The 22,087-nt window shown below is 39.5% G+C and overlaps 1 protein-coding gene across 41 annotated transcripts in view; it reads left to right on the top strand.

The window, feature by feature from the left end:
- The window catches only part of TCF4 (transcription factor 4), a 344,530-nt gene that overhangs the window by 283,540 nt on the left and 38,903 nt on the right, over positions 1 to 22,087 (top strand). For all 41 annotated transcript variants that reach the window (XM_015240529.3, XM_015240534.3, XM_031692421.2 and 38 more), the window contains 3 exons: positions 5,332 to 5,437; positions 9,201 to 9,334; positions 15,068 to 15,200. In XM_015240529.3, the coding sequence (XP_015096015.1) occupies positions 5,332 to 5,437; positions 9,201 to 9,334; positions 15,068 to 15,200 (373 nt within the window). The remainder of the gene's footprint in view (positions 1 to 5,331; positions 5,438 to 9,200; positions 9,335 to 15,067; positions 15,201 to 22,087) is intronic.

Here is a 22,087-nt window from a genome sequence, read left to right on the forward strand (position 1 = left end):
ATCTCTAATCCTCGGAACAGAATAGCCCCATTTGACAAATGAGGAAATTGAAACTCAGAGAGAGATGGTTCTGTTATGTCCTTACAACTATTTGTAAGAGCTGGAATTTGAACCTCGTTGTTCTGACTGTAGAGCTGGATGATTTCTACAATCCAGCCAAATCAATTTCCTTAGACCATCTATGTGCATCTTCCCCTGGCTTTATGGATTAGCCAGCAGTGTACCTTTAGCTTGGTCACATAAAATAATTACAGTGTCCGTTTTAACACTTCTGAACGTGGCGGTATCACCCCCCACCCCGAGCCATTCTTTTTTCTGTGACCCATATCTTTCCAACTGCATTGTATGAGTCGAGGTCCAATCCAGCTAGTTCCCTGAGTTGTGAGCTGATCACGTACAAGTACCTTTCCCCATTAGATGCTGGGAAGCATCAAAGCGTATGCCTAGGCCTGTGACCATGAGTGGCACACTACAAACTCTTGGCATTTTAGTGTTTAACTGTCCCAGGTTAGAGTATTTGTGAAATCTCCCAAGGTCTGAGCTGCTCAGTCAGCCTCGCCAGCCCTTGGGCATCTGAGGCATAATTATGCTTTGCTGTTTTCCACTCATCATGGAGCATACAGTAGCTCTCTTGAAGGATCTGAAAGTCTCAATTACAATGTTTCATTTATTCTCAACTGATTCTCTTTGGAAATTATTTATTCAGCTAGTACTTGCAGATCACAAAGGGGCAGTGATGTTAAGGAGTGTTCAAGGTCTACTGTACAATCCAGTGGCTGTCACCCAACCCAACTCAGTTACACACCTCATGATACTTCTCTTTGTCCCCTCCAGAGTTGAGCTCCCCACTTCAGGAAGAAAGTAACTGACATATGTTGGTTTCACTATCAGCATGCCTTATCACATTTTATTTTCTTAAAAGGTCATTATGAGATCCCACAAGAATATTTCTATAAAACATGGCCAAAGTATAGCCTTGCGTTGATAGTTATAAATATCTTTTCTTTTTTGTCTTTTAAGAGCAAGAGATTGTTTTTTTATTGGAAAGAACATAGACTTTAATGACCAGTTCAAATCTTTCCTTTACCACTTGGTGAATTTTTAACTTGGAAAAGTGAGTTAACTTTCCTGAGACTCATTTGTCCAGATAATAAAATTTAAAAAAAAATAGCAGCACAACATTACACTATTATCTGATTTTTTTTTGCATGCTTAATAGATGCCGGGTATTATTCTAGTTGCTTTATGCCATCTAGACACATTATGCCATTTAATTCTCACAAGAATTTGGCATAGAAGGTACTGTCATTCCCATTTTACAGGTAGGAATCCGAAGACCAAAGAAGTTACGGTAACTGAGGTCCAAGGCTGCCTAGCTAATAAATGGTGGGCCTGGCAGTCTGACCCAGTCCAGTATGGGCCAGTACTTCTGACCTCTCTACCATACTTCAGCCCTTTGAATAAGACTATTAATAATGTTCATCTTGTATGATTATTATGAAGATTAGAAATAATGTACCTGGTGCTCCCAGCACAAAAGCTGTTCATCAGGAGCCCCTAAATGGTAATCACTGCTGTTTTTTAAATCTCCGTAAGTGAAATTGATATGCCAAGACACAGGAGAAGCGTCACAGGAGAAAGGCAGACTGTGCATTCTACTTCGTCCATTTTGTTTGCTGGTTTCTGTGTTTGCTTGGTTTTCTTCTTTTCAAGTAGTTGGAGGTTCTGTTTTAAAAGAACGTATCATACTGTTGTTTCTTTGATGATCAGGAACATCGGTTGGAACAGCTAAGGTACCACAGTAATATATCTCAAATTACAACAGAAATTAAATCTGTGAAATGAAAACTTTTACGATTTTTATCTGTTCGGGGCTTAGTGTTACCTTAGAGAGCTTTGTTTCACTCAGGACTTCTGTATTTATGATTTTGTTTTAAATTCAGAATTATAAGAGAAAAGTTAATGGTGCTAACTTTGAATATTAACTGTACTTAGCTTTTAGTTTTCCATGAAGCTTTTATTCAACAAATAGTTCACTAACAGAGCCGTAGCCTATGAGTTTGAGCCAAGTTTCCCCATTTCCAATTTGGCAACAAAAATTTCACACTTCTTTAGTTACTCTTGTGGGAGGAATTGGAATGCCAAAAGTCACCTTGATCTAAGATACCTTATCAGAAGAAAACTAAGTGTAGATTTTTGTTTCTCTTTAGCCTTTCCTCATGTTTCCTTGGCAGTCACTTTGAAACACTGAACTAGAGTTTGAGATTTGTAGTTTCATTTTCCATTGGGCTGATTTTTCTGGTGTTACTCATTTGAAGATGTCTGGGATGTTTGTTATTATTGTATTAAACAGAAAGTATTTTCTTTAACCAATGTATGAGTCATCTTTCTATTTACCTAGGATAGTAATAATTAAAGTTAAGTGGATGTGAGGGGTTTTTTTAATTGAATTTAGTATCTCTATTAAATACCTTATTGTAACCCATACTTTGAAGTCCTTTGAGAGATTGGCAAAATAGTTGACTGATGTAAAAATAATGAAGCAGCTTACCGGTCATCCAAGTTACTCAAGATTAAAACATTAAGGAGAAACTGAATATGAACCTTATGAACACTCTGTTTCCATAAATATCATCTTTGCCTCCTCCACCATTTTTAAAGAAAGTAACCATTAAACAGTAGAAAATAAAGAGCAGGTGATAGTTACATATCTTGAGCAGTTGCTTTGACCATTCCATTATTGAATTTTCTTATAATTAAAATGTGGGACGTTGAACTAAATAAATTCTTTGATTCCTTCTACTTTTGAAAAGTATACTAGTCCTACATGATATTTATTTATATAAACAAATATATAGAACACTGACCTGAAAAGTAACTTTTGAAGTGAGAAAGATGAAGTATATAAATGAAAAAGGAATAACATTATACCATCAGTTATGACATAAAAGAAAATTTATAAAATATGCAGAAATTGCCTTTCAGAAAAAGCTATAAGCAATGTTCCATTTCTTGTTCACAAAGACTTCCATCTTATCTAAAGAATCTTCATTTGACTACACCACCAGAAAAATGGAAATTGTGAAGTATAATATTTCCTAAAAACGTTTTTATCCCCATATTTTTTTTTCATGCAGACAGTATTTGTGAACTCGGAATAAGTGATCTTACTTTCAGATCTTGGCATTTGATCATAATTCATAATCAAAATAGCCTCCTTATATGAGCAAAATTATCGAAGATTTGTCTTTATCTCCCAAAAGAAATATTAAGTAGTTCTACCCAGATCGGGAACACAGATAAATCTTTGCCATCAAATGGTGTTTATGTAATAGTTGTACTACGTGTTTAAGGATATGTGGTAAAATATGTACTGAAAATTGTATATGATGCTGAAAGAATTTATTTTGGTTATTTTAAAATATAAAGTGATTTAATACTATGGTAGAGTTTATTTTCAGGTTTACAGTAAATATATTGATGTCTGAAATTTGGAAGTAATGCATAGTACACTTAGCTTGTATTAATACTGATTGGCCAAATCCCTGTCAGGCTAACAGTCCGTAGATAGATTATAGCAGTAATGTGCTCATTCTGTCATTAGAGTAAGATGATCTAATTTTCAATTTCCCCTTTTCCTAGAAGGTAAGGCTTTCTTTCATCTTTTTAGCCTAATCTCAAGACTTCTAAATACATTTGTTGGTGTTTTCCAAACTGTTTGTCAATTGTATAATTCCCAAGAAAATACTGGGTTTTGCTTGATAGATCTTAGGGTGTTGATTTGCTTTGGGATTCCCAGCTTAAGTTCTATTCTTTGTCCCTTTAAGATACTTGAAAAAAAATTCCCCTGTAGAAACAGAAGCAATAAACTGTTTATACATTTAAAATATGAAGAAGATTTAAAAATAAAATGAAATATAACTCAGAAAAAAAATAGGGCTTAAATTCCTCAAAACCTGAAGAAGAATCCTTGTTTTCTAAAGTGTGGAAAGGTTTTCTGGTTTGTTTTTGTTTTGTTCAATCTCCAGGACCTCCCAATTTTCAAGGGCACTGTGGGGCATATGTAGCATTTATTTGATGTATGTATGTGTGCGGATTTTTTCCCACATCTGTCTCTGTGGACCTATCCTTTGTGAAATCGTAAACCTTGTATTAATGCTTAGTTTGTGATTCATGGTGTTGTGAAAGCAATTATATAATTTTTCTTTGGGTGTTTATTCCATGTGCGCTGTGAGAAAAAAAAAAGGGAGTTATTTTTTGGGTAACCCTGCAGTTGCCTTTTTATTGGTGAATTTCTCTTTCTTTTACTGTGACCTGTGAATTTCACTGTAGGCTCACTGCCAATTTTGTGAGCCGCTGCCTGCTTCAAAATGGAGGCAGGAAGGTATCCATTTTCATCAAGAGGATGACAGTGTTCAGTCTCTCGACCATCTGGAGAGAGGAACTTTTGGAGCAAAAGAAAAATGGAGATTTAAAAAAAATTATATTTAGCAGAAAAGGCAAGGGGGGGAACCAATTAAAGTTAAACTATACCTTGTGAATTTATGCTTTTCTACTGTGCTGTCTTTTTTAAAGGAAACATAAATAAGAAAATACATGAGCTATTTTTACAAAGAACTGGTTCTCCAGGTCTCATGAGTATTAGTAAACGAATGTAAGTAAATTAGGATTTTGGCATAGTGTCGAAGTTTATTGCACATACAAAGATAATAAGAACTGTAAAGGAGAGTGCTCCCCCCTTCCTGTGTACACACTCACTGTTGGTGGTCTGTGTAGATTTGGGCTGTTAACGGCCTTTTCGTGCATCTCTACAAAAAGCTAACACTATGGGAATTTAATATTCCAGCATATAGTCATCACTGTCTGTGGTCTGGATCTAGCACATTCATTTTCTCTCTTTCTGTCCCTCTGTCACTCTCTCTTGATTTTAATCAAAGCGTAAACAGGAGAAGCTTGGGGCATGTGTTCTCCTTTCTACCATTTACATGCTCATGGGCCAACTACATTAAAAAGAAGAATAATAATAATACAAGAATAATACCCTGTGGGTAGTATACATTTACAACTAGATGTAGTTCTCAACATTCTTGCCCGTGACTGGAAGATATCACACTTGGTTGTTCCACTCACACAAATCTACTCTGCATTTTTTGTTTCTTTGTTTGTTTGTTTGTTTTTCTGTATTCGGAAAGGGATGATGTTTCTAGGATTCGACCCGATTTAGAAGGGCCATGGTAGAAGCTTCGCCTCTGGTGCCTGCTTCTTCTAAAGTAATATAGAGATGCTTGGGTCAAGGCAGCAAGCCAGACTAAACGGGCTCTCGTTCTCCAGGTCTATGCTCCATCAGCAAGCACTGCCGACTACAACAGGGACTCGCCGGGCTACCCTTCCTCGAAACCAGCAGCCAGCACTTTCCCCAGCTCCTTCTTCATGCAAGGTAAGAAGCTGCCTCTTCCGAGGGGGGACCCCCGGGTGGGTCTTCTCATGTCACAGATGGGGCCGGGGAGTGCTGCTCTGGGACTCAGGAAACGGAACACGAGGCAAGTGTAGAACATTCAAGGTCGTGCTCTTTTTTTTTTTTTTTTTTTTTTTAGGAATTCAGTGCATTAAAAAAATAATTAATTATAGCTTCACAAAGACTTATTTATTTTTAAATGAAAGCCCCTGGCACAGTCATGAGTTGAGATTAGACTGGTTTGCTTGCTTGGAACGGATGCTTCTTCGGGGATGGATGGCCTTCCACGCCTCATCATTTCGGCATCTTCACTCCCCGAGAAGAGCATGTGTGTGTTGCGAAGTGCTTTGGTTCCGTGTGTATTTTGAGCATCCTGGATTTAGCCACCTGGGAGCAAATTGTCCTCAGATACACCTTTATGTAAAAATGTTGGCCACTTATTAATTTATAAGTAAGAACGAATGTCCCACTTAAGATGAAGTTACCCATCTAATGTCTGGGATATCATTTCATTACACAGCAGAAGTTCTATCTAAAACATACTGATTTAGGGCCAAAGACCCAGCTTTTTTCCCAGACGAACACAGAAAATTACAGCTTTGTGGTAGATAAAGTGTACTTAATTCATTTAATTGTCCCGTGTTTTTAATTAAATGCACATGGATGTGTGTTCCCTGAGCTTATAGTCTTAGCCCTCGTATTACAGCTCCTTTCTGCTGCTTGAAAAAGACTGTGAAATGGTTGAAATGACAGCAGCTACTTATGAGAAGAGACAGTCCAGAGTATGCAGCTAAGGCTCCCTCCCCGCTATGCTTGGGACACTTCCTGTCAAAATGTGATGATCTTGTTGCTAAGTTAATACTCTGAAATTCAGATATGGAATTCACCAAGAAACCCTGTATGCAAACTTTAACTCTTTTTGCCTGGCTGTGAAGATCTCGAGTGTGCCTTGGCCAAGTGCCATGGGATTTCCTTCGTTTTTCTCCTCAAGGAAGGACCATGTCACAGGAAGGAGGGGCCGCGGGGGCAGCAAGTCCTCCCAGGGGAAGCAGCTTGACATCACATTTAGATGACAGTGGGCACACTCGGAATCATTCTGATTCAGAGGGATTGGCTTCCTCTCCCTTCAGATTGTTAGCTCTTTCAGGTTGTTAGTTCCCATGTGAAATTCCATGGAAAATCTATAAAATTGAATCGAATGGGTCCTTCAGGAATAGAGAGAATTGGTTCTGCGCGTAATCCTGTTGCCCAGGATCTTGTATCTCTGTGACCTGTCCTGGGCGTCCCTTTCTCTCAAAGGGACCAGCAGGTATGTCACCTGGGTGTGTTCTGTGCCGTGACCAAAGGTGTATCCCCTTTGGCTATAAGTAGCAGCCACGTGGACATCAGCACGTCTTTCTTTTGTGACCAGAGGGACAGTGCCGCCAGTGCCTACAGAGGTTGTCAGCTCCAGGTCTCATCACTCGAAACAGAACTTCACTGAGAAAATTGACAGGATAGATCTCTTCTGTCTGCCTCCAGGAAGGTCGCTTGCTTGAATCTTGGACACTGCAAGGGGAGATGGGGTGGATTAGAACCACAGGCTCTTCTCCATAGCAGACCATGCAAAAATATGGGGAATAAATTTGTTTTTCTGCATGTGAATACCCAAAAGGCAAAAAAAAAATTTTTTTTTAGTTGACATTTATGATGAGCCCAGTTGATCTGCACACACCTAATTGTATTCTTTCCAAACAGTATTATGCCAAGATCATGGGATGTGATACATATGAATTTACAGTGAAAAGCTTAATTTACGTAAAATCTGTATTTTTGTAGGTCTGCATTGAGTAGAGTGTCTGCGGTAACAAATCCTAAATGTATTTCCATATAGTGCACCATGTCAGAATGTTTCAGGAGACTCTTGTTCAGTGATAGATATTCTCAATTTATCTGTCGTGCACGCCATCTATTTGAAATATTAGTGGTCTTAAACTTCACATTTGAATTTAAGTTGACGTCTAAACTTCCGCAATCTCAGGGGTAAATCTTAAGTCCATGAATAATAACTTTCTGGAAGTTCTACGCTTTTACATTATGTTCATAGTAATATACATCATGATCCCACTTCACATCAGTTTCCCTCGATAAGGGTCCCCGGTGCCCTGAGATTTCAAGGAAATGCAGTTTAGGTGAAAGATATTCAGAGACTGTCGGTAACATATTTTAAACCCACTCCTTACTGGTGACCTCTTATTTTTGACTTTAACTTCCACCTTGTAGCTAAAACTCTTAAGTTGTCCAAATCACAGACGTGATTTTGCTTCGGTAGTTCTTGATTATTATGGATTATTCCTCCCTGTCCTGAAACCATTCCAGCTTTCTGAATTCTAACTTCCGGATTTTAAAACTCAGTGAAAAAAAAGCTTTAATGAAACAGTGCCAGATTCAACTTGCCTACTGCCTGCATTTTTCAAAAGGCATGTAAATAACATATAAGATGAAAATAATCTTATTTTTCAGGGAGCACTGCCTGCCGTTCAGTTAGCACCTAGCTCATGGCCTCAGATACATCTGGCACTCAATAGTTTCTGTTGAACTATTGAAAGAAAGAGAAACTGAATTCAGCGATAGCCTAGAGCCTCTGCTCACTTAATCTGAGAAGCCCAAATCAGGCAGTAGAAATCTCAGTAGGAACTTGCAGGTCAACAAGCCCAGAGAATGAAAAATAAAATCTGTAGGAATATTTTTAATGCGTTGTTTAAAAAAGAGATTAACTTGATATTAAAAGATATAATTTTAAACCTCATTTTAATTCAGCTTTGTAAAATCCAGGGGCTCTCAAAATTGCCTATAGCATAATATCTACCTTATGATATGTGTGTACCCCTTTCATTGCTACTGAAGGCTTAAGATGCCCATATAAACTATATACCAAAATATAAACATTTAAAAAGAAAACGAAAACTCAGAACTATCCTTGAGACAGCCCTTCCCTACATACCATAGTGAATTTCAGCTTGAATTCTGTCTACACTGTGTGTTACAAAAATGAAATCCAACCTTTTAAATCAGAGATATTCTTTTTCACTATTACCTTTTGGTTTTTTTAATTTTATTGAAGTATAGTCGATTTACAACGTATCCATTCCTGATGTACAGCATAGTAATTCATTTATACATATATATGTATTCCTTTTCGTATTCTTTTTCATTATAGGCCATTACAAGGTTTGAATATAGATCCGTGTTATGCAGTAGGACCTTACTGTGTATCTTTTTTACATATAGTAGTCTGTGTCTGTATGCTTTTAAAACCTGCGAATTTGCCAGTTCTGTAATATCTCAAGTGTCTTATTTTCACCTCAGAATTTAGAAACAATTTAATTTTTAGTGGGTTTTCACAATCTCGTTTTCTACTTGGTTTTCATAGGAAAAAAAAAGTCAGGGGACCCTCTAAGAAATGTTTCCTTTAGCGTTAGCTACCTTGCTGACTTGACACAACTGTCAGTAGAAACGTGTTCTGTTCTTTTACAGTTGGATTTTTACCAAGAAGCCTTTAAGTTTGTTAAATATTTATATTTGTTTAGCAGTATAGAGCCATTTGGGGGGAAAAATAGCGATGACTGTCTTCTGATGTAATCAGCTCACCAGCACAAAGATGAATACACAACAGGCAGTCATTTTGAAATATATGAAAAAACCCAGTTCTATAAGGCAAGGCTGAATGCCTCCGAAAAGTCATGGTTTTCTTTGTCCTTTACAGATGGCCATCACAGCAGTGACCCTTGGAGCTCCTCCAGTGGGATGAATCAGCCTGGCTACGGAGGGATGTTGGGCAATTCTTCTCATATTCCACAGTCTAGCAGCTACTGCAGCCTGCATCCACACGAACGTTTGGTAAGGCAGATTCACTTGGTAATGGGCATAACACAGCGAGTTTATCAAATCTCAGCCTGTCTTTGCAAGCATGTACCCAAGGATGCTGTCAGTGAATGTAAAAATGGCACACACCGATTTTTCTTACAGTTGCGTTGTTTTCTGTGATCAAAGACATAACTCAGTCAGATCACCTTTGCAAGCGCTTCCAGATTTTCTTAGTCATTCTTTTTATTGCGTCTTGTTCTGTGCTTTCTTTTATCACAATGTCAGCTTCCTTTGGTACATAAATACACACTGTATTTGCGTTGCACAACTTTAGCCATGGCGGTTCTTTCTTTCCTTTTTTTCTTTCTTTTTTTTTTTCTATTGTCGTCATTGTTGTTTGCCATCTGTATTTTTGAAGGATACACTGCAGGGGGCAGAGTGACAGTCAGTAGACTTTGAAAGTAGGTGATGCATCTCCCACGGGCATTTCCATTTCCTCTCAACTGGCTTCTGTAGCCGGTGAGAGCTTTGAACCATTGTACCACACCCGAAGGCAGGATTTCATGTTTCCTACATGCTCCCGTCGGTGACAGCAACCATGGGGTTCCTATGTAGATCAGATTCCCAATTTTCAGTATTTTAGCTTGATTTCCACACCCTCCAGTATCCCCCTGATGCTCTGTTGAAAACTGCTGGACTGTAGAATTTCTCTTTCTTTTATTATGAAAGTTGCCATTCTACCCGGCACCTCACTCCATCCTCATACGTCTCTTCTTTCTGGAGGAAGCAGCTCACCTGATGTGTTTCTAGCCTCAAAAACTACCTCAGCCCAGAATCCACTTGTGAACTGAAGTCTGTCACTGAAGTGGAGGGAAGAGCACTTCCGGAACGTGAGTTAGGTTTGGGATGCAGACAATAGGGGACTGAGTCCCTTGTGCAATAAAGTAGCTTTTAAAAGGTGTGAACGTCTAGTCCTGCAAACACAAGACTAGGACAAATCCAGTGATTCTTAGTGGTACTTACACTACTGTTCTTTACCTTGCAAGGTGCCCCCTTTTCTTCTTGTATCCACATATATGGGTTTTTTCTCTGTTCTAATACAGAAGATAGTATTTTCTCGATTTCTGTGGTCTTTTTTCACTGAGCCACCGGGCATATAGAAAAGGTGACTTCTATTCTATTCTGATTATGGAAAACATTCCAGAAGGGAAGATTTCTGATATCCTTGAAAATACCTATTTCGTTAGTCCTAGTGACGGAAACACTGTGTGGTCAATTAGCTTTTCCGCTAAAGAGAGACAAATGATGGAGATAGAATTGGCCTTTTTGTATCATCTCCCAAGTTTGAATGTGTAAATCACAAACTATCTCAGATTTCAGCCGATTTTCAATAAATAACAGATGACTTACTCCCAAATTCCCTTTTCTCTCACCTCCTACTGGGAAGTTATTAGTGTGAAGGCTTAAAGAAATAGCACTTATTGTAATACTGGAATTTCTCCTCTGCTAACATTTTTATTTCTCCATCATCATTGTGCACTTCTCTAAGGAGCTCAAGATCAAAACTGTGTGTGTCCTACGAGCAAGGAAAATTTTGATTACAAACAAGATTTCAGCACTATACTCATATGTTGGAATTTCAGTCCTTTTAAGAGGAGTCCATTTGACATTTATTTTTATTCCCTCCTGTATTTTTTTCTTTCCTAGCAGGCTGTAAGATTTTGACTTGGGTGGTTTGATTTTATGCTAATAGTTTCACTGCATGGGAGACGAAATGTGCTCACATGCACAAAAAGTATAATTTTAACAAGGAAGCTAACTATATCCCTTTTAGGAAAAGTTTGCTGAACCCAAATAGTACTTTCAAGCACGAGGAAAGATTATTTTGAAAAAGTAACCCAATAGGTGGTATCAGATGCCATATTTCTAATGTCATTTATCCATCGCAAAAGAGTTTTCGTTCTTAAGATGATCAGTTAGCCGATCTTAGAGATTAGGGGTTTTGTTTTTAAAAAGGGCAAGTGAATTAGATCTCTAATGAATTTTCTCACTATAGGGAAACTATTGAATTGCTATATCTAGTATTTATTATAAGTCCAGTATTTAACTATTCAAAAATCTCTTGCTAAAGTGACTTAAAAATCTGACACTGATGGAGGATAATTTGAGTATACAGTAAGTGGTTAGTGTCCTTTCACTGGAAAGTAAGGGAAGTTCCTTACAGTTTTCTTTGGTAGCTTTTGCCCAGGTCCATACTGAACAAAGGAGTATTCTGAGACAACAAGGAAGCTTTCCTGGGGTTATTTTGGGTATAATTTGGCCAAATTAGCATGCCTCTGAAGGTAAAACATTTTAGAAACATCATTGCCTTTATCACTGTTGACCTTGTTAGGATATGTCATTGCAAAGCCTAAAATTCACATATTTCAGTAGCAACTGTCAAGGCCCCGGTTTTGATTCTTTAAATCCCCTTTACATTCTCAGCCTCTACAACAGTCCCTCAGCGAATCACCGCTTTGACACAGAGACACATACAGACTCACTCAGAAGGATGGAGTTTGTGGTTAAGCTTTGGAGTGGGTTGTTGTAGGAGATTTAAGTTTGGAACGACTTGGCAGAGTTCTTTTTAAAAATAGGATTGAGTCCCTCCAGTCTGGTGTGGTTTAGGCATGGTCTTTGTGCCACAGAGTGAACTGGGAGTCTGGAATTTTAATATAAAGGAAATTCTGTTGTCTTTTATAATTTGTAACAGAAACCCTTCCTTACCCCGATCTCAGCAGGGGTGATTTTGCCCCACGGGGAGCATTTGGTAAATGTCTGGAGACATTTTGGGATATGACAACTCAGCAGGGTGTACTAGGTGCCCCGAAACCAGGGATGTGGTGAACATACTACAGCGCACAAGAGAAATCCCCACCCCCTCCAGCCAAGGATGATCTGACACAAAAGTTCGACAGTGCCAGGGCTGTGAAACCCTGCCTTAGCCCAAAGTATGACTTTATTCTTAGTGTGTGCTAACAGTTAACTGTATTTTCTAATCTTGGAATCATCAATGCACAGGTTGATGAAAACATCACTCATGGAAAAATTTTCAACACTTACTCTATCAATAGAGTCCAAATACACTATAATTGGGTATCATAAGTAAAAATAAATAAACAAATAGTGGGCATGTAAAACCATAACACTTAATCATACTTCCCCTTTCCTTGCCTTTGTAGCGAGCAGGACAGGCAGCATTAATAGCTGGAGCAAGAAAAACTAAGAGGGCCTCTTATAGTTGACCCCTAAATGCTCCAAGAGAGACGTTATTCATGTATCACTAATATTCTCTGTGGTGTATTTATTGCATCTTTGACTAACAGTAGTTTTCAAGATACTTTTCCTTGTAAAATAATCTAGTTATAAATCTCATTAGCTTCTTTCAGCATCTAATTTTCTGAGTCTCTAAAAATAACTAATTTATGTGAATTGCATCGGTTTCCCCATTAAAATCTTTAGGGAAGAACTTTTTTTTTTTAATTCTCTGAACTCAGTGTTTTTTTTTTTTTCTTTGTCTGTCAAATCCTGAATTACTGCCCATTTTACACCAAATAAAAAAAAGTCTAAAAGTTCTCACTGATGCGTTAAGCTTCTTCCTGTCTTATCCTGGGATGATTATAGTTATTTAAATATTTTTCAGAATTCTCTTCCTCTGTTTTGATTTTTGCAAGCTTGGGACTGGTTTATAGGTGATTCTACGCTTCAGAAACTCGGCATGGAGTAGGACTGTGTAGAAATGAAATCAAACTATCATTTTAGTTCTCTTTTTCTTTGTCCATAGTCTGTTTCTTTTTCTCCACATTATTATAGTCTTTAGCTCTCAAGCAGAAATAGCTCTTCTAAGTTTGGTCTTCCATGGCTTATCCAGTTTTTTAGGTCAGTTGTACAATGGACTGGGCCCACTCTATCATTCTTCAGAGAAAATTTCATGCACTACATGGCATATTCCGTAAGTGGGAAGTAGAAATGAATTTAACAGATGACCTAAGGAATTTTTTGATCAAGCAAAGAGGTCCATGAAATTTTAAAGTGTGAACAGCCTTCCTGGGAAATGGGAATAGTTTGAGGACATCACCCCAGCTTCTTCTCTGAAGCTGACCTTCCAGTTGGACTGTTTGGGGTGTGCAGAAGTAATATTTTCAAAGGCATCATCCGTGTCCTTGGCAGACCTAACTCCAAAATGTAGAGTCGTTTTCTAGACTGCTGAGTTGTCCCTCACATCAGTAGCATTTCAGTCCAGTGTTTCTTAAACACTAACTGGTAAGCAGTGTTCTCTGAGGCTGTGGGGTGAGTGTGTCCAGCACTCAGGCACGAGTTTTGGGGTGCAGTGCTAAAGGCTCTATTCAGGACCCCCTCACAGAGAGTTTACTGAAATGGCAGAAATGCCCTTGAAAGGGAAAGCACAGAAAAGCAACATTTAATTAAGTATTGAATGGCGCAGTGCAGAATGTGAGTGCATCAGGGAGTCGGAGAGAAGAGACTGTGGAAGAGCTAAAAGTAAGGGATCCCCAAGAAAGTGGTGGAACCCAAGATGGGCCTCACAGAATAAACAGGGGGCTACCAGACATGGGGTTTCACTCCCTGTGGATAGATGTCTGGGCTGTAAGCTTCCCTGACTTTCAGCATCATATTTAGTCTCTAATTTTGGCAGACTCTCTAATCATGATCTAATAAAGATCCACAGCCTAGTAATATATTACATATAGGGAAAAAGTATATTTTAGCTTAAATATTTTTCCTTTAGATGTCTGTAATGCACTCACATGCCTATAAGATTAACTTTTTAAGCTACCTTTTTTTATCCTGAAAAGGAAAATGGCTCAATTTTTATAGATAACCATGTTCCTGGTAGTGATCTGCTCATTCCACAGCAAGTGGTTGGGGAACCACTAATTTGCTACCTTGCAGGCACTGTGCTGTGTTCTCAGGAAAAGCAGCTTATGCGGACAATTAGCATAATAGTCGAACCCCAAGCCAAGCCTTAAACTAAATGATTCCGTAACAGTGATGTTCTTTCTCCATAGTCAACTACACAGTGGACTGCTATTGGAGAGGATGTGTAAAGAAAGAACTAAAATAAGTTGTTCTCAGTTCATTCGTTCCAGGGTAATTCAATATAGTCATTTTTTTAAGGCTTTACAAATTGATGCTTTCGAGAGAGATTTAATCATTACAGCTTTTCAAATTTTTCATTTACCATTTTGTTCTTACTAGAGCTCAGATCAAGATGATCCAATTTGGTAGGAAGACTTGTGACTGGTTATTCTTTGCCAGTGAGTGTCCGGAAAGTCAGGATGAAGCGTAATGTAAACCCTGTGGGTCGTGGTGACGTTTTATTCATTATCTTTTGGAGTCCGTCTTATTTGACCAAAAGGCTGTAGAGAAAAGTGACAGCAGTGATGGTCTTTCATGTTCCTGAAGTCTTGGACACGCTTTTTGAGCCGTCGTTTTTAGATTTAGCGACTGCGCTCATTTCTCAGTGTTCTCTGTTGCCACTGTATTCCTCTAGATTTGATGCAAACCCAAAGCAACTGTGTGTCTTTGTATTTTATTATTTGAAAAATGAAAGCCGTCAGATCTAAGCAAGATGAATTCTTGGATATTTTGCAATTCTGAGGGCTGTCTCCATGGCAAAATGAAGAGTTCTGAAGGAAATATTAGAAAACTAACCCACTAAATATTTTATGATTGAACGTGGCCCCCTATTTCTGCTTCTTGTTCCAGAGCTATCCATCACACTCCTCAGCAGACATCAATTCCAGTCTTCCTCCGATGTCCACCTTCCACCGTAGTGGTACAAACCATTACAGCACCTCCTCCTGTACACCTCCTGCCAACGGGACAGACAGTATAATGGGTGAGTCACAGAAATGCCAATTCTGACGCCATGTTAACAGCCAGTGTCAGGTTTAATAACCCAAGACCTCTTTTTTCCCCTCTCATAATTGAGCAGTAATCAAGCAGTGAATTTTCATCACATGAACAAACGAACAGGCACGTGAACCAAACAGAAATTATCATCGACGTGACCATCGTCCCTTTTTTTTTGTCACAGGAAACTGAAATTTGGCTACCTTCTCCATTGGGAGTCATTAGAGTGAACAAAGGTTTAAATACACAGAACTACCTTGTTTCTCACGCTCTCAAACAGCAAACAAAGTGAACTGTTCCAAGACAGACCACTGAAGATTAGTCAGATAGAATATGTAATAGTTCTAAGTAGTAGTTACTGGTCACCTCTCAAATTGCAGTCGCCATGCTAAGCTTTTAACCACAGCACACCCCTGTCTTCCAAAGACTAGTCCGTGTGATAGTCATAGATGGCTATTAACAACTAACAGGAGGCTGCAGCCCCGCGGCATCCTTCCGACGGGAAGGAGTGTTTGCTGACTTCTGGGAGGGGGGACACCTGGGCATCTGTGGACCAGACGTTATTTGCTGCTTTTGCTCAGGAAATTTACTAACAAGTTAAGACCTAAGCAGAATGCCCCTGTCAAATAAACTGAGCCATCCTCTACTCGGTTTTCGTGATGTCCGTTGTGGTCCTCTCCCTGGGTTACCCCACTAACACTCTCCTCTTGAAGGAAGAGCTAGGCAAGATGTCCAGCTGCCCCAGGAGGAAAAGTCCGAGTTGGCCAAGGAGGCAGCCACCGCCTTCAGAATGTGCCTTTGACAGCCTTGTCACTCAGATGAGTGGCACAGTCTGACGCTCCAGGATCGTATTAAAACCTCAAACTTCCACTGGTCACCTCCTGTTTGGTTCTAGCCCCAACCCACCCCTTGCTGGGTCTTGAGCTCACTTCCAGTGGGTCGCTGATGAGAACACTGACTTGTGTGGTTTAGAGAGAAGACTGTGTGGCCCACTGACACTGCTCTTCAGTTCCCTTGACCCTTTGCAGTTTCTTTCATTTTCTTTAGTCTCTGGAACTTCAGGACGTGATGTGAATCACTTACGTGGGAGAGTTTTTGATGAAAGCGAAGAGATGTGTTTTGAAATGTTGCAAATATAATTCTGTCTCAATAATACACTGCCCGCTTATTCAGTAATACACTTCACACTTGAGATGAGCCACCCAGCAGCCCTTCGCTCTCATGTCTCACTCAGAGGCGAATTTGGGAAAGAGTTTCCATTTTCGTAACTTTTCATAACAAAGCTTCCACCAATGCCTTGCATCAGTTTGACCTTGGAGGGCTCTGGACAGAGGTCGCAGGGGGAAGTTTTGTTGGCTATCAAGGCAGTTTTGGCAGATCCGAAAAACAAGAAGAAAGAAAGAAGTGCAGAACTGAAAGAGTGAGAAAAGCACATTTCACTTCAGTGTGGTTTGACGAATGGAAAGCCCCTTTCTGCAGTCATGAGGTCTGGTTATAAAGAAGGATGACCGGTCGTTCATTCTCTTACTGGGCAGATTTCCTGTCTACTTGTGGTTTGAGTAATTTTCTTTTTTTAGGAAGGTAGAAAGGTAGAGCAAAAGCTTGAGTGGAGGAAAGCAGACTCGGGCACTGTTTGGGGGGAAAAAAAATGATGTTGATTGATTTGCAGAGCAGTCTTCCTGGGAGAGGGGCAGTGTGACTTGAGAAGAAAGAGATGCTGTGACATGGCATGGTTGTCTTCCCTGAGCTGTGGTCGGTGGAGCCACAAGTCTCAGTGGGAATGGAATTCGCTTTATTTAAGCCGGTTGGCTCATCACTGACTTGTAATTGCACAGAAATGTCTGCTCTTCTCCTTCGCTTGGTCTGGGCAGGGTGGAGTGACAGTAAGTGACTTCTCCTTATTGATGGGTTCAGCTACACACTCCAGGTGGACTTGACTTGTTACACAGACCAAAGGGTCCTGTGGAAAGAGGGTCTAGGCAGTAATAAAGGAGCTATCATTTTAAAAGAGGAAAGTGTGAGATTTTTGGAACACAGAAAAGGCTTTTTAGGAAAAACTTTATTGCATAAATGATCAGAATCATGGGTGTGCTTGTCAAAATCTACCAGCAGAATGTGAAAAAGCTTTATAATCTTCTGGGAAAACAAGTAGACATGATAATTCAGCTTTTCGGAGGAACAGATCTTAATTAATTTGCATAAATATACCTATTACTTTAGGATTACTCTAAGGGAGGGCATTCAGGAATGTTCATCCTCAAAGTACTATGTCCTCCGACTTGTTAAGTGAAAATACAGAGGAAAATGTGAGCATCATAGTAAGCCTTCCTATTGCGCGGGGTCCGAGCGGCCCATGTTTCTTTGCACTTTAATTCCCTTAGGCTTTGGTTTGATTTTCAGAGTGTGGCAGAAGCCAGGGATGGCAGCATCTCTGTGTAACCAGAAGAGAAGCTTTCTCTTCTGATGTTAGCGGTTCTTCCCTCACAAGCAGTATGTATTAATAGGGCACATCTGTAGACTTTTGAAAATATTTGGCATACACTCACTCATTCTGAAATGCAGGAAATAAAGAAATATTACATTGCCTGTATCTCAAAGAACAAACAGAGCTAATTAAGTCATTGGTAAATAGGGAACACATAGCCTGACACATGTTTGAGATTACACACATGATTCTGTAGAAAATGACTCTGAGCAATACTAATGCCATAAGAATGGGGTTCAAGCACTAACACATGGACATCACATTTTTCAAGTTTTCTTGGTGAAAAGTTGCAAGGCAATGCAATCTTTTCATAAATGGCGTTGATGTCTTAGGAAGCTGCGTTTTCAGTTCAGGGGGAGATCATTGCTCCATCTCTCGTTTTCATGTTATACTGTGTCTTCCTGGCAATTAATGATTATCCTGAACTGATCATAGAACGACAGAATGCACGTGTGGAGGGAGATGGAAATTCTAGAACCACAAGAAGGGAACCTCTGGAAGCACGCTCCCTGGTCTCTGGTTCTGTCCTCTGCTTCTCCAAGATGGAAGATGCTCACTGACGCTTGAGATAGCTTGTGCTTGACTTGGAGAAATGGACATTGTTTCTTGTTTTGTGTTCTTTTGCCCTTTAGTGTCCAATATCATTTTTTGAGAAATGCCGAGGGAGGACAAAACTGACTCAGATTGTATTAACGACAGAATTTTTTTTGAATGACACATTCATCCATGGACTTTTGAGAGAATTGCAGAGCAGAACACTTAACTTGTGACATTCAGCCCACCACTTCTCTCTGAAGCCCTGCCAGCAACCTCTGGCCATTGCATTAGACATGCCTGACTTGGAAGGGTCTTTAAGCCCCCTGAAATTGCATGACTATAATGCTTGGGACACTCCCTGGATTCTTTAGTAGTTCAGCTGATGTGGCAGTCAGTTGAGGACAGAAGCTGAGTCTGGGGGCTTCAAGAGTTACTGCCATCAGAGCTTTTCAACTTGACTCCTACAACTTTCCCAGTGTGACGCTTCTGGGTGCTCAGAAGCACAACAGTCCAGTGCCTCTGCATGTGAGCATGGGGACAGAGGAGGAAATGTAGTAAGTTACTAGACACCAGCTCTAGAGGGTAGAAATGTCTAGTTGATAGTAGCCACATACATAGTACACATAGATACCACTTATCTGCCTATTTCTCGCCTACCAGCAATAGCCAATAGCCCTTCCTGCTCAGAAGGATTGAGAGGCCCACCTACCAGAAGACGGTCCTCCGAGACGACCCAAGGGCAGGAGAGCCCCAGTTCCCCACTGGGAGATCCCGTTTGTAGACATTCCCAGAGCGTGACCACTTGTGGTCTGGAGCTACACACCCTCCCTTCTCCTCGCAGGGCACTGGGCGTACAACTAGCATAGTGGCTATAATCACTGTTTTTGTTTTATTAGTCTTTAACCGGCCTCCTTTCTAATGCATGGTATTTGCCATGTTTCTAAACCTCAAACCAAACAGTGCTGAAGAAACAGACTACCAAGATTGATTTAATGCAACATATGCTAAAGATTACCCTGGAATATCTATCCGGTTCACGAATTAATCTGGCTACAACTTCCACTTCTAATGGCATGTTTGTCTGACATGATGCATTTGAGCATGAGGCTTTTCTAGTAGAAACATTATGTCCATTTCCCCTTGGGGACTTGGTTTCACAGCAGTTTTATTATGAGAGTAGTCACTTAAGATTCACTTTGTCTTTTACAACAATCTTGAGCCTTCAGATACAGTTGGGTGAGGAAGAGGCACAGAGCGCAAGAATAAAATGAATTTTCCAGCAGTGTCGGGGTATCTCAGTTACAGAGACCACCAGCGGAGAACAGTAAACTAGTTTGACTTCAGTCTTCTCATCCATTTCCTGCATGTGGTCGGTGGGGGGCGAGGAGTCCCCCCAGCCCCAAATTCCTAGGAGTCCCTCCTGCTAAAAATTAGTGCACTGTAACCTGCATTTGAGTTTTTCTTCTAAAACCGTAGGTACAAGGATGCTGGAAATGCTCCTTCTTCTGTTATCTTTGTAGGGAAGCCAGTGACATTTTTACGCTGCTCCTGCGAGGTGAAGAACACAAGGGTCGCTTGGATTCAGTTCAGAAAAACCAAAATGTTCAAGCAGTCACTTTTGTTCAGGCAAAGGCGCTGTGAATTGCACTTCTTCCTGCTTTTGTATCTTCACGATGTACCCAGCCTTGGGGTGTGCAATAAGGGGATAACACATTTCCCAAATTCTGTTTTTCAGTGGTCGGTCCCCAGGCACCACTCATCGTGATGCTTTGATTAGGGTGTGTGCTAATGGGAACCTGCCGTTTCTCCAAAGCTGAGATGGAGACTGAGGGTGGTCCCACATGGAGCTGGAGATGTAAGCCCTTCTTTCTGCTCCGTCTTCTAGCCAGCGGTGGCACCCGTGTTCAAGCCATCTGAGCAATGCTTGGGTGGCTGGCAGTGCCGAATCCTCCTACAAAATTACGGTTCCTCTTAATAACTAACTGCTCGTCTTCCATCCATATTTGTGTTACAGCCCGACTGAGAGACTTGATTATCTTTTTCTCTTGAGCAAGAGAAATTGATAAAAGCTAAAAATCAATCCAGTCTTTATCAAGTAAGGGCAATGGGCTTTTATCTTTATTTCTGTTATATTGGGCATTTGGTAATTTCTCACGCCACCAGTGGACAAAAACTCAAATCCTGTGACGTTAAAGGTGGAAAAGTGGATTGGATGAGCATGTGTTTGATTAGAAGTGTGGTTTGCTAAACGTGATCCATGCCGCAGTGTAGAAGAAATCTTGCCATTTGCGGATTTGAAATCTATTCACTTCCTGATTATTTATACCCTTTGACATATCAGGCGTACAATTAAAAAGGAAAATCGTTAGGAGGAGGACCTATGTAGCTTAACATGTTCAGGGACTGTTGAGAATGTGTCTTTACCAGCCTTTCCTGGAACAGAACAAAAGGCATTCCAAGTGAAAGGGCAAACTGGTCTCAATAAAATGCTTTGAAATTCAAGCCATCGGGTTTGGTGCTCCAGCTGTTGAAAGGTGGAATGGCTTCGTGTTAAAAAATACTCTGTTCTTATCAGACTCATGGCTACCATGAGTAGCCTTTGTAGTTTTCTGAAACATTTTCACAACAACGTAGGGTAAGGAGTTAAATTTTGTCTGTAATTAGACTTCCTGAGTTCTAATATCTCCCTCTGCAAAACAGGCATCAATGGAAAGTTTAGTTAGAAAGGTGTAATGCGGAAGGATTGGCTCACTTCTTCTGAAATACTGTTTTTTTATGCCATATGTAATTTACTTTTTAAATGTCCCTAATATTTTATTGGTTTTCAATTCTTTGTGTTTGGCTTCATGAAAATACATTTTAAAACACTTATTATTCTCATTTTAAAGCTGTTCAAAGAAGAATTAATCTTTTGAAGACTACAGCAGCAGCAAATTTGATCTGTAATTTTAACAATATCTTGTCCTCTTTGGGTTCAGTTTCTTTGTTAGATAATGTAATTTTTTCCCAGTGTGGCTTTGAACTTTTATTTCATGAAGATCTGTTTTCTAGTTAAGCAGATATCACAAATTATTTTGACTGATAAATCTAATTTTAAGTATAAATGATAATATTGCTTCTAGGGGAAAAATGTGTGTGTGTGTGTGTGTGTGTGTGTGTGTATAATTGTCCCCAAATACCATGATAATACATGCTAAAAAAAGTTAGTGCTCTTTGTGTTTTCAAAATCTTTATTACTTTCTCTTTAGAATTGTCTTTAGTTTTTAAACAATTCCTTAATGCAGAAAATTTTATTTTCACACCAGGTACAATTTCAGTTCTCTCTTATTTTATATGAAATATTTTTAATACTCTTGATATTTATGAGTTCCTTCTGTTAGCTCAATTGTTTGATGTGGACCCTCCTTTCAGAGGACTTTCTTATACATGAAATCCTTAGAACTAACAACTGATATATTTTTAATATAATGAATATATGACATGAACAAGAATAGGTTTGTTTTGTCAGAAGGTGACTGTGTTCTTTTGATCACATACCACTTTTCTTTCAGTTTTAGTAATTCACAGATGAATATGGGTGTGAGTTTTTGTTAACCAAATTAAGCACACATCAAAAGGGTATCGAACTGTCATTCCCAACATGTAAATATATAAAAATAACAAGCATAATTTAACGATGCTAAGCAGAGGTCAGGAGAATGAAATTATAATCTAGAGAACAAAGATAATGTGACCACTTGAGATCTGATCCCACGACTGTTTTTCAGATCTGGGAGCTGAAGACGACACTTGTGTCAGAAAGACTGCCTTCTTGGGTTAAGGATGAGTTCAGGAATTCTAAAAAACGTAAA

This window comes from Vicugna pacos, chromosome 30 (genome assembly GCF_048564905.1).
Source record: "Vicugna pacos chromosome 30, VicPac4, whole genome shotgun sequence".
In the NCBI taxonomy this organism is placed as follows: domain Eukaryota; kingdom Metazoa; phylum Chordata; class Mammalia; order Artiodactyla; family Camelidae; genus Vicugna; species Vicugna pacos.